Below are 13932 nucleotides of genomic sequence, written 5' to 3' on the forward strand. Positions count from 1 at the left end.
ATAGAATGGAGTGAGAGCAGCCCTCCCTGAGGAGGAGGACTTGGGGGTGTCGGTGGATGAGAAGCTGAACATAAGTTGGCAATGTGCGCTTGCAGCCCAGAAAGCCAACCATATCCTGAGCTGCATCAAAAGAAGTATGGCCAGCAGGTCAAGGGAGGTGATTCTACCCCTCTACTCTGCTCTGGTGAGACCCCACCTGGAGTACTTTGTGGGGGCCCCCAACATAAGAAGGACATTGACCTGTTGGAGTGAGTCTAGGGAGGGCCACAAAGATCATCAGAGGGCTGGAGCACTTCTCGTATGAAGACAGGCTGAGAGTGTTGGGGTTGTTCAGCCTGGAGAAGAGAAGACTCCGGGGAGACCTCATAGCAGCCTTCTAGTCTCTTAAAGGGGGCCTACACGAAAGCTGGAGGGGGACTTTTTACAAGTGCATGTAGTGATAGGATGAGGGGTAACGGCTTCAAACTGTGGCAAAACATGACAGTGGACCATCAGTGTCAATCTTTGCTTCAAAACTCACCCAAGACCTCTTTTTGAATGCAGATATGCTTTGACTTAAGTGGTTTTCATCTCTGCTCAGGTTACCAATTGCACAACTAATGGCTGTTCTGAAAAGAGTTTAAAGGCAGGAAGAGGAGCAATCTGGGGTTGAAAAAATGACCAGTAGGCAGCTTACACAATTGTGCAAGCTTTTTTCTAGTGTGAGGCCACAGGTTTGTGTCTGGCTGGTGTATATAGGCATAGTATACTGACAGCAGAAATTCTCAGGGAAGTATGAAGTTGGTAAGTTTCCCCTTGCCATGAATGAAATTCCTCAGCTTTCTTTGAAAGCATTACCACAAATCTTCAGTTTTACATAGTCATTTTTAAAGACTTATAAGTAATAGATGTTTTCTTTTATTTTCAGCTTCTTTGTAATACTGGCCATGCTGAAGATAAGCTAGGTTTTACGTATGACAGCATAATAATATGGTAAGTAGTAAGGAGCACTAGAGCAATACTAGGGTACATTAATTGTTCTAGGTGCAATTAAATCAATTTTACTTGTATTTTTGAGCTAGTGTTTTGTAGTTCTAATGTGTTTGAAATTTCATAATGCAAATATATGCACTTTACAAATATTTCAATGAGTAAAATCAAATACATTATATGCTTTCAGGCAAAGAGGGGAAAAATCCCTCCAAGTTAATGTGTGTATTTCTTTTCTATATTCCCCATAAATGTAAAAAAAAAAACCCTCTAAATATCTCAGTACTTGCAGAAAGCACTTTTATTAAAAATGTGCTCTTACAGAATTTAGATTATACTCTTGATGTAGAACCAGGATTTATAGATAAACTTTATTTTATTTTGTTGTGAATATATATCTTTGTAGCATCACTTTCCTTGCTACTAAAACACCCTGTGTGCGTACTTTCAAGGGGAGTTTTCCTATGTTTTGTTGCCATTTCTGACAGTCAAACTATGCGCTTATTTCGAGAACTTCTGTGTTTTTGCACAGACGTCGGTAAATTTGTCCTGAGACTCAGTATTGGTGGCAGAAACAACTAAGGTCTAGTATTTAATATGATTTGGTGTTCTTTCAGTTTGGTTATCTGACTTAAGAAAGAGAGCTTAGAAAAAGCTAGTCACTCTTTAAGTAAATTTTTGGGTAAACTTGTGTACTTTTTCTTGTGGAAATATTGTAAGTTGTTTTCTTAAATATAAATGGGTTTCCTTGCTAGAGCTAAAAAAATGCTAATAAGTGTTTTTCTGAATCTGTATTTTTGCTGTGAGCTTTAATAGGTTATTGTCTTCTGATCTTATTTATGTAATCTATTATAGTGTTTTATGATGGGACTAAACATCACTTAAGAGTGTAACTTCAAAATTCAAAGTTCTTTACCAAATATTTTTAAATACAAGTCTTAAAAGGTTATATAAATGCTGTTGTTCGTTTTTATAGGAAAAAGTTTGCAGAAAGATCTGCTACTTCAAACGCAATTAAGGATATTGATAAGGAACAGATAAAAATGTTGTTCTCGGCAGACACATGACGAAAAATAGCCCCATACTTTAAAAAAAGAGCCAAAAATGGTATCTCAAAAATTATACACAGCAGGAAAATTATCTTGGTTAGCGATGTTACTTCGGTCAGTCCAGTGATTCCTCTGTGTATGTACATGAGAAGCAAATTTTTTACACATATATGTAGATTATTCTGCTATAGTGATAACTTTCAAGCTCAAACATACAACCCAAATGCTCAGTTATTAACCATAATTGTGCTGGTTGGTGGTTCTTCAGAACTGTTTATAGGATGGATTAGCTTTTATGAAATACAGACTTTTCAAGCAGTTTTTAAAATTTTGCCCTACACGGTTATAGCTGTTCTGCAGTTGTAATCTGTTTAGTTTAATTTAATAGTGAATTAATTTAGGAAATAACCTTGAGGTAGGCCAAGTATGTATATTCCTTTGGAAACAGCATGCAAGTTCTGTAAGTTGCTCTGCTGATGTTCTCAAAATTATCTTAATTTCCATACGGAAACCTTTTGTTCTACAGAATGTCATGGTTTAACCCTAGCTGGCAACTAGGACCACGCAGCTGCTCGGTCTCTTCCTCAAAACAAGGAATTCATTCACTACTTCCCAGTGGCAGGCAGGTGTTCAGCCACCTCAAGGAAAGCAGGGCTCCATCATGCGTAATGGTTACTTAAGAATATAAAACACCATAACTCTGAATGTCCCCCCTCCCCCTCTTCCTCCTTCTTCCCCAGCTTTATATGCTGAGCACGATGTCACATGGTATGGAATAGCCCTTTGGTCAGTTGGGGTCAGCTGTCCTGGCTGCGTCCCCTCCCAACTTCTTGTGCACTCCCAGCCTACTCACTGGTGGGGCGGTATGAGGAGCAAAAAAGGCTTTGACTGCTTAGCAACAACCAAAAACACCAGTGTGCTATCAATACCATTCCCATCCCAAATCCAAAACATAGCACTATACCAGCTGCTAGTAAGAAAATCAACTCTATCCCAACTGAAACCATGACACAGGTCTATACAAAAAGGATTCCAAAGCACATCCAGAGGACTGTTTATCATCTTAATATCACCTTAAAATAAAGCTGGTTAGCCATATGAAGCACCCAGAAGAGTTTACACAAACTGTATTCTGCTAATCTTTTGAAAGACTTGAAAGGAGTTATTACAATAGTGTATAAAAAGGCATAAGGTGTTGCTGAAGATTGTATTAAGGGATATAAAGATGTTATAGGGTGATGAAAAGTAGTTTCACAAATCAAAGTCTGAAAAGATTAGTTCAAAGAGCAGAGGTGAATGGAAGATTTTTATCTAGTTAAGTACTAGGTTCACAATCTCGTTTTGTAGACGTTATTTAATATACAAATCATGATTTGGAGAAAGGAAAGGGGAGGGATACAGAGGGCAACATTGTTTATGTTAACAAGAATAGGATGGGGTTATGAGAATAGATTGTTAGATGTGAGTTAACGCACATAAAGACAAAAAAAGTGTTATAAACCCATACTAAATGATTCTAAAATAGCCATTGCATCAAGAAAATTATTTTGATATGCACACTCCACGTGTATCTATGGTTGAAAGAGCCAAAAAGATATCATGATTGTGTTGTAAGAGAAAAAGTAAGCACAATACTACTTGCCCCAGTATTTTAACTGTCACTACAGAAATGAAAAGAAGAGCCTGTAGACTTCCATGGCAACACTCCAGTCATAGGAGTCATCCCACCAAGTTTCCACAATACCAATGAGATCGTAGCCTTGGAGGCATGCGCACATCTCTAGCTCCTCCTGTTTGTTCCCCATGCTCCGTGCATTTGCATAGAGGCACTTCAGCCCTGTCTTCACTGATTTGTCTGGAGCAGCTGTAATTACTTTGTGCTGCTCTCCAGGTGGCATTCCTTTGCCAGATATTAACGGTGCCTCCCCATTGGCTCCTGTTTGTCCAGGAACTCCTGGTTCATCTTTGTAAGACTTTGAGCATGCTGCAGCATAGCCAGCGCGTTTTGGAGCTAATGGCTGCAGGCCCTCACCCGCACCCCATTCCTCTTTCCTTGGCACAACATCCCTTGGCTGGTCACGGGCAAACCCGATAATACTCCCTTCCCCCGTCGAGTCTAGTTTAAAGCCCTGTTAGTGAGCCCTGCTAATTTTTGGGCCAAAACCCTTCTCCCTCTTTGAGTGAGCCAGCCCCCATCTGCTGCCAGCAGGCCTGGTGCTGCATAGGCCATTCCATTGTTGAAAACCCAAAATTGTGCCAGTGACACCAGCCACGGAGCCACGTATTAACAGACGGAGCTCGTCTGTTCCTTTCAATGTCATTGCCCGCAAGGGGAAGTAGGGATGAAAAAATAACCTGTGCTCCAGATCCCCGTAGTGACTGTCCCAAGGCCCTGGTATCTCTTTTAATCATGCTCGCACCTCTTTGTGATGTCCCTAACCCGTGCTTCAGGGAGGCAGCAGACTTCCCTGAGAGTGGGAATAATAAAATAAGCAGTTCATCTTTATTTGCATATTGTATTGCAGCCTTTCTACTTTGTCTAGAAGTTGCTTGGAAGTAGGTTCCTTTTATAGTGACTTTTACATAGGCTGGCTGATCTGCAGAAAGATTCAGAACATTTTGCCCTTGGAATAGCTTATTACCATGCATGACCATCCTAGAATAAGAAGAGGAGAGGAGAGGAGAGGAGAGGAGAGGAGAGGAGAGGAGAGGAGTTAACCTCAATAACTAATATTCAAACAATAGGTTACAAGAATTAACAAGCAAAACTTCTACCAAGGCTGTGCATGTTCTTTGGATTTTTTGTTGTTGTTGTGGGGTGTGGTTTTGGGGGGGGTGGGGTTGGGTTTTTTTTTTCTTTTCTTTTTTCTTACTGTGTAGTCAAGCAAGAGGGGCAAATCTTTTGAGGGTCTTCAAAAGGACAGTGTGTCACTTAATACTTTCAAACTCCGTCTCTGCAGGTCTTCAAAATCTCCTTTCTTTTTACCTAGCTAGTGAATTTAGGAAAATACGTTATGATGACAGTTATCTTTAGGAAAGCTCACCTCAGTGCAAGCAAAATGCTTTCAAAATCTGTCTAAAGAGAAATACATTTTGGTTATATGTTGAAATTAAATCTGTAGGAATCTGTGGTGTGTGGGGCTGCTTAAGTTATGACTCTCACATTTCATGTAAACATATTGGTGCTATAACATCTTTAGTGAGTGGTGCATATAATTACTTAAAGGTGCACATTTCTCTTTGCTAGGTGGCAAGACATTGTTTTGAGGACTCATGCTTATGGATTGTCAGTCTAGCAGAGGAGGAAATACTCTCTACCTGTTAATTTTCTTGAAAATTGTAACTAATCCAGAATACCTTTTCAGGACTAATATTGTGCTCAGCTGTTTTGTCAAATAATAAGTTGTACACAAGTCTTGGTCATATATCATTTCAGGGATGTACAGACTGTTCTTTAAAAAAAATAAAAATTGCTTTGTGGCTTTTTCAGATTCATATATTGTCTACATCTGCTGGCAGAGTCAAAGTTTGCCTTATAGGCTGTACAGGTGAATATCTCAAAGACAAAATTACTGCAGAATATTTCTCTTTAAAAATCAAACTTTTTATTTTAAATGTGTAGGTTGTAGCTGCATGTCAGATGGTGAAGTCTACCTGCTGATAAATAATTGTTTGTTCCCCTTGTTTTCTTCATTGTAGTCTGCGGTTAGCTTTACTAAATGAAGCAAAAGAGGTGCGAGCAGCAGGATTGCGAGCCCTCCGCTATCTCATTCGAGACTCCAGTATTCTCCAGAAGGTGCTAAAGTTGAAAGTAGATTACTTGATAGCCAGGTAATTTTCCCTTCCTTTCTTGTTGTAAATTGTACAATTGTAAATCACTTGGGTTTTGATGGTTGAGACAGGTGAGAAAAGGTGTTTTCATATCCTCTTACATTCTTGATATGTAGCTTTATAAAAGTAATTTTTCTTCAATATGAATAATGTCCATCTCTAAAAATAGAGGGATAATACATCACACCAGCTAATCCAAATAAAATGCTGTCTTAATATATGATATACTATGAGTAATTAAAAAATTAGACAAATTATAGATGTTTTTTAATCGTAAATGCCACTAATCATAAATTAATCTGTGGTGTTGTTAGAAGGTTGAAACCTCAGTAATTTTCACGTCTTAAGTTTGTTTTATGGGAGTTGTGCTGATTCTTTGTATTATCATAGTGCTTTGGAGCCTCTAGTACAAAGTCAGGGGAAAAAAGTAGTTCATGCCTAAGAATTTGTAATCTAAGTATAACCCATGACACAACAGAAGAATACCAAAGGGCAAACTAATCGTGAGATAATAAGATCAGTATCATGAATACATCTAAATATTATGATTTCTAGTCCTTCCCTTGTTAAAATCTTGTTGGATTTAATATACTAATATATATGTGTTTCTGTTTATAAATATACACACATAGTAAATTTTAGTGTGCTGTTTAATTTTGTTGGAGCAAAAGGACTTTTCTGATTTGAGAACACAAAACTTGTTGATGTGAAACATTACAAATACTTTGTTTAGTTTCTTTTGAAATGACAAATGCAGCTAGCTCAGAAAATATTTGTTGAAGCTGTTATGCCTTGTCACTGTATATTTGAGAATGTTCTAGTGGTTTAATTATAATGAAGATAACTGGAATAAAACATAAAACGAAGCTAATTGACCAATCATAATGAGCATACTTGCTGAAAGGCACATTCAGTCATAATATTCTTCTGTTCATTCAATTGCATAAATATTAATGTGAGATGTTAACAACACTAACTTTCACCTTAACTGTTACAAACAAAACATGTTTTTTAACTTATTTTAGGTGTATTGACATACAGCAGAGTAATGAAGTAGAAAGAACACAAGCACTTCGATTAGTCAGAAAGGTAAAATCTAACTATATATGGTCTTATCAGCTGTGCCGACTCCAAGTTTTCTCCATCAGTAGGTTTTTTTTTTCCACACAGTCTCTAATACCTTACCTTTCTTTATCATGTGAGAAGAAATTATAGCCGATAATTCAAAAGAGAGAAGGAGGGGTAATGCTGAGACTTGTTTTTATTTTAATCTCTTACCACTGAAAATCTTAAGTGGGCTAGAAAAATCCTGCTAATTTTCCTTTGATAGAGATCAAACTGGACAAGATTTGGGAAAAAAATAGCAAATGATGAATGCAAGGGTATAAGAACCATGTTATTATGTTTCATCTGATGATTTAACTTTGTTGTATAGTGTATTTAAGCATCTGTAAATCAAGGATGGGAGATTTTCTGCCGTTTGAGAAATGAGGTAAATTGCCATCACTGGAATAATCAGTTGAAGGAATGCTTCTAACCTTATTGCTTTATCCATAGAGGTTGATGCTATCTATAGTTCTTTTCTCAGATACACGATAAGATGTAGTTAGTCTGTGGTGGTTACTGTCCTCTGTACCCATGGACGGGAGATGTTTGAAGCTATGGTAGTTGTGTTTTCAAGTTCATCCTAGAGAAATTGGCATATACTGAAGCTATTTTTTTCAGGCAGTATAGTACTCTGCCTTTGTACTGGACTTTGCTATTCTTTATCTTGCTTACATTCTTCTACTGAGTATCTTAGGAAAAACTACCAAAGACTCAAGTAAGGTTTGAAGTAGTTGAAAGAATTGTTCCCCAGGAGCACTGTGTGTGTTTAATGTTTCGTGTGTATATGTATTTTATATACATATATTTAGGTTGAAAATACAGAAGCTTGATATACAATTTCTTTCCTTAAAATGAGCTCACTTGATTTCTTACAGAAGAGACAATATGCTTGATTAACAATTGTGCCAAAAAGAGTTTTAAAGCTTAAATACCCACCCCACCTAAACAAACAAAAAACATAACCATAAAGGAATGGATCCTTGAGGAAGTCACAATTTAGAAAAAAGTTCTTTGTTAATCTGGTTTAAAAAAGAGCTTCAGTGTAGGGCCAGAAAAACTTAAATCAGAAGATGGAACAGAAACACGTTTATAATGTATTGGTTTTCTTTGGGTCAGAAATTTGTCCTCATATTCCTGGGCTTTCTTGAGCGTTTCCTAGTTGAGCAGACTTCTGTCTTGCTTGAAAGAAACAAGAGGAAACAAGAGAAATAAATCCATTAGTTTGACTTTAAAAAATGATCCTGAAAGATAAATGTTAAAAAAAAAATATCATACGGCTGATCACAAATGGGTTTTTGTTTTTTCTCCATCATTGTACAAGGATGCTGTACATGGAATGTACATGCTGTACAGGGATGCTGAGAACTATGTTGATGAATGATGTTTCCTAACATCTTTTGCTACCTAGTACATCCTTGTTTCATAAAAGATGATGTCAGACAAACAAAAAGCCACCCAACCTGGCTACAAGTAAAGTTAACACCTTTTTCATGTCCTGTCTGGGCATGCAGTTAAGTATGCATGGGCACAAACTAGTCAATACTTGAGAAACTCTCTCACAAAGGATACTGTGACATGTGTCCTGAATAGCACATTCTGTATTTTCACAATGTCTTTTTATTACCCTGCTCTTGCCCTTTTCCCATCTCTCCTCATCTCCCACAAGATCTCAGACCTCAGTAGTTTGATACCAGGATTCCTAAAAGATTACATGAAGGTCTTAGGAGAGGAGAATGGCAAATATAACAATCAGATTTAATTAATTTGTGCAGGGGATAATTTACTATGAGCTCTGGAAGAGCTGAACTGGGTTCTACCAGCATCTCAGAACTTGTTGCCTTTTCCAAAGTATGGAGACAATTCTTTAACCTCATCTTTGATAGCAAAAATGCCCATGTAAGAATAGCATAGATATAAAACTTTAAAACATTCTCTCACTTTCTTCTCTTTGTTTCATAGAGTGGAAAAACAAAATGTAAAATATTCCTCCTGGTTTATGAATTTATTAAAGGCACTTATTGATACTTTGTTTAAAAAACAGTGCAGGTTGAAGTAGTGTAGGAAGAGAAAAGAAAAACAACTTTGCATTTATTATTTGTATTTATTCTACTAAAATACTTGGAATTTAATAGGAAGGAAAGAAATCTTTCCTTCTCATGTCTTAAAACCAAAGAAAACAATGAAGCAAAACCGCCTTAAGAGGCTGCTTGTGTTCTCACACTTAAGTACATGTCAGTGTCAGTAGGAAAAAAAGGTTATAATTTTGAAGAGTGGATTGGGTACACCCATTCTATTGCTAATTCTTTTTACTTCATTCCATTGTGAAAGTCAAAGACTGCATGGGTGAGTCCTATCTTAAAGTTTCCTGTTTTGTGGGTGACAACATTATGTATGACAAGAAGATTCTCAAAAACACATCTTAAAAACAAACCTGTTAAAGCGTTGAAATATATTTGTCATAATGGTTGATCTCTTTTCATTTTAATATAAGTAATCCTTTTTGAACAAATAACTGTGAGACATCTAAGGGAGCTGTAAAATGAATATAGGACAAAACAGTTTTAGAAAAATAATGGAGATAAACTTGCTTTTGTTGGAAACAAAAGGGATATTAAATTAAACCTTGGTTAGTCATTCTTCAATTAAAAAATAAAAACAACTTGCAATAAATTTGAGACAGAATAGAAGAACAGATTTTAACAGCCAATGCTCCTTTATACTACCGAAGAGCTCCTGTGCCATGGAAATCCTCAGCTGCTAGTTTAGGACAAGCAGAATTTATACCAGATTAAGGAGCAAGACCCTGTGCACACAAAAAACCCCACTCCACCCCCCAACTGAGACTTTGACTACAAAAGCTGAGTAGCTCTCTATTCACATTTTTTCATAGTTTGCTAAAATTAAATATACATATCCTATATACTATGGAACATGAACATCACTAAAGTTAAACGGATGTATTACTAAGAGGAAATAGTGGTGGGTTTTTTTGTCTGACTGCTTAAAAAGGGAACAACATAATTTATTATAGCCCACTCAACCATGTCACATTTTTTCTACTAATAAATAAAATTGAGATGATAAATGCTCAGTATCCACTAAACATCTAAAAACTTTAACATGTTTAATGTGTGTTTTTTGTGACATATAGCTATATAACTTATGATTAAGTTGTATTACACTGCAGTTTTAGGAAGATCAGGTACTGTACAAGAGGATATAGGGGTGTTGCTGACAGTTGCCTTCCAACTACTATAGCAGCTTCTTTTGTTGGCTGTCCTTTTCTATAGTCTGCAGCAGCCTAAGGATCTCTTTACAAAACAAGAGAGCTTAGTCTTGGCTAATTCAAAAGTTGAATAGATATTGAAGATAGATCTCTGGTGCAGTATGAATGAATCTTCTAGAAGAGTTTGTAATCTACTCTGTTATTGAATAGTGTTCTCTGTCGATAAAGGAATTCTTGGAAATCTGAAGAAGATAGCAGTAGTTCTCTCTGCAACAGTCAGGGATATTTTTACCCTTATAATAAAATAATATAAACAACTGAAGCAGGAAGAGAATGGTCAATTGACAAATGAAGAATTTCAAGAACAAAAGAAAGTGTTTTGAGGATTTGCAGGATGCAACCAAGTAATATATGGAGTGGTCTGGTAGTATCTAGGAAACAAAATGCTAGTGAATCTGTGAGTATATTCAGAGAAATATTATGAAGAAACCAGAGGGCTTTTTCTTTGACTTTTGGCAGATGATCACTGTGAATGCTTCATTGTTCCCCAGTTCTATTGCTAATTCTTTGATAGCAGTTGGAAATGATGGTCTTCAAGAAAGAGACAGAATGGTTCGAGCGTGTATAGCCATTATCTGTGAACTAGGTAAGATAACTGAAAGCTAATTAAGAAAAATTTTGATGTGGTTGTCATTGGTATTCTAAGAGACTATCTTCTGTGGGTTCATATTAAATAGATTTTATTCAAATAATTAAGGTTATTTGTTTAATAACTAATGAAACAGATGTTATGTTCTTAATGTCCATTTCATATATTTTAGTCATTAGTTTGATATAAAACAAAATCACTTTAACTTAAAATCAAAATCTCATAAGTGAAGTACTTGAAGATTTCAAGTACTGTACTTTCCTTTAAGATTTACCAATTTTTGCGTTACCTTTAAAAATGTTTCCCTGCTGCAGTTGATGTTTCTAAAACTAATGGATTGGAAGTGGGGAAAGTTCCATACGTGAGGTGCTGACAAATGTACAAGTGTTCAAAGAATGACAAAACTTTTTCCTTTAGAAAATTTTTACAGTGGGTACTGTGGTTAGTTGGCTTTCTGGAAGTCAGTATTTGTGTCCATGTAAAGGCTATCTGGACAGTGATTTATACTAACTCCCTATACTTGTATGTAGGTGCTGATTTTTAAAGTTCTTTTCAGTTTTGTATCAATCAATGAGAAATAACTTCAGCAACATTTTCAAGATACAAACTTATGTTTTAAAGAACTAAACAATCTGTTACTCATTTATATTCTAGTATAAATATTTTATACATGTCAGTCCAGTGAAGCACAAAACCTTTTTGCATGGAAATCCAGACACTACTGTATGGAAACTTGGTTGGAAATAAGCTGGGATATTGCTGCACAATGGTGACTGACTGACCAGTGTTTTTGTTGATAAATTAATCAAAATCTCAATTTATTGCTAATATCAATTATTAAAAGCTTTATTGTGTGTCTCAGCAGTGTTCAGGAAGAAAAAGATATATGTACTAAACAGATGACAACTTTGTCGTATTGGAAGTCATGAAATGTTTTTCCTATTGCTGGATGAAGTGACGTGTTTTTCTTTATTCAGCACTTCAGAATCCCGAGGTGGTGGCTCTTCGGGGTGGTTTAAGTACCATCTTGAAAAATGTGATTGATTGTCAGCTAAGCCGAATAAATGAGGCTTTGATAACTACAGTTTTGCACCTTATTAATCATCCAAAGACCCGACAGTATGTGCGAGCAGATGTAGAGTTAGAGGTGGGTTCAGTTTTACTTGTTTAGTGACAGAAATTAAACATTGTATTACTAATGAAAATGTTTAATTTTCACTTCACTTTTACCTTCTGTATTAGTGCAAAATGTTTAAATGCAACATTTTAGGCTTAGAGCTTAATGATTTATAAAGCAGGAATAACATGACAGATTGGAGTGGGACTGAGGAAAGGGTAAGACCTGTTAACTATTCTCATGTGAGAGTAACGCATGTCTTTCTTTTGTTTAGCGAATTTTAGCTCCTTACACAGATTTTCACTACAGGCATAATCCAGACACAGCAGAAGGACAACTCAAGTAAGTGTTAGTGCTGCTACTTATGCTACCAGTTGTGTTCATGGTACTGGAATTAAAATATTTTTCTTTCCAAAGTGACAAAATAAAAGCAATTAGCTAATATTAAATTATTTGAAGTTGAATATGATAGCAGGTTAGAATGCAACTTCCTAAAATATTATTAAGCGTTTCAGATTTAAAAGGGAAAATTAGTTTTACCCTTCTTCCCTTCCCATTATATTTCTTTTACTTAAAAAATCATCACCATCATTTTTTTACTTCAGGTATGGGTTTCTTTTTATCTAATTTTAAACATCCACAATGAGGAGTTTGCATTTGAGCTAGTTTTATGATTGATGGTTGTATGGTCAGACTCAGAAATGGAAATGAGAGGTTCCAACTTGATATCAGGAGGAAAAAAATAAATTCTGTGAGGCCAGTCAAGTGTTGGAACAGGCTGTCCATAGAGGTCCTGCAGCCTTTCATCCTTGAGAGTTTCTAAGATCTCCCGAGGTGGCTTCCAACTTGAATTATTCAGGTTTATTGGGGGTGGTGTTGTTTTGGGGTTTTTTTTTAATATTATCAAATAGCAAGAGATGCTTAGGTCTGTGTAACTGAATCAGTGTCTAAGTGGCCCCTGCTGTAGTCTTACTGTCAGTGGAGGCTTCAGAGTGAATCATCCAACCAAATATATGTGTTTACTTTTGATGTGATCCTCCTACTGTAGAACCTCCACTGAAAAAGGAAAAGTAACAATCCTTTAAAAATTCTAATCTTTGTGTGTATGTACACATTGCATACATATATACACACATATATATGTATGTAACAGATTTTTCTTACTCTGGATTTTGTCTCCCATCTAAAATTTCAGTTAATTACTTTTTACTTGCTATGTTAGTAACACTGTTTTACAGTAATTAACTGTGTATTGTGACACTTGTTATTTTAATGACAGAGAGGACAGAGAAGCACGGTTCCTAGCTAGTAAAATGGGAATAGTGGCAGCATTTCGATCATGGGCAGGTAAGATTTTTTGTTTGCTTGTTTGAAGTTGGATGATTAGAAGGGGAATTTTACTTTCTAGTGTAAGAGTGTGGTTTATTTAAGCAGAAAAATCTGTCTAATTTCTATCAATACCTTCCTACAATGGTATGAAGATGTGTTTTGATAATGTTAAATTGGAGGACTCATACATAGCTTTCTTTAACTCTACTGACAAGATGCAGCTGCATCACCTATAGCCTTGTGCTAGAAGCAAAAATCTATGACTGCTCTATTCTGCAATGTATCATGTCTAATAGAATTAGTATCTAATAATAACCCACTTAATGCTAATGTCGCCGCATTCGTTTGCTTTGCTAACTAACATCCTAACTTATTAAGCCAGGCTAAAGCTCTAGCTGCTGCCACCCCAGGTGCTAACCATGAGGCAAAAAGCATGTTAGTTCTACTCCAAAACTGCAAATTATCATCACATTTTGACTCAAACGCATGAGTCATTCACTTCTTGCTCCTGGACGACCGAGTCTTCAGCCAGACCCTTCCATGGTCTGATCCACCTGGCTGGAATCCAGCGAGTACCTCTTTCTGTAACGATACAAACATACCCTCGGCCAATATATCGCAGTTCAGCGGGACCTTTTCATGCTCCAGTTTCAGG

The 13932-nt window shown here is 36.4% G+C and overlaps 1 protein-coding gene across 1 annotated transcript in view; it reads left to right on the top strand.

The window, feature by feature from the left end:
• LOC104291630 (rapamycin-insensitive companion of mTOR-like) overlaps positions 1-13932 on the top strand; it is a 74096-nt gene that overhangs the window by 10471 nt on the left and 49693 nt on the right. The window contains exons 2-8 of the mRNA XM_009890890.1: positions 908-972; positions 5718-5849; positions 6875-6938; positions 10702-10828; positions 11809-11978; positions 12223-12290; positions 13228-13295. Coding sequence (XP_009889192.1) covers positions 908-972; positions 5718-5849; positions 6875-6938; positions 10702-10828; positions 11809-11978; positions 12223-12290; positions 13228-13295 — 694 coding nt within the window. The remainder of the gene's footprint in view (positions 1-907; positions 973-5717; positions 5850-6874; positions 6939-10701; positions 10829-11808; positions 11979-12222; positions 12291-13227; positions 13296-13932) is intronic.

The sequence above is a fragment of the Charadrius vociferus genome, unplaced genomic scaffold (assembly GCF_000708025.1).
Source record: "Charadrius vociferus isolate BGI_N301 unplaced genomic scaffold, ASM70802v2 scaffold1118, whole genome shotgun sequence".
NCBI classification, from domain to species: domain Eukaryota; kingdom Metazoa; phylum Chordata; class Aves; order Charadriiformes; family Charadriidae; genus Charadrius; species Charadrius vociferus.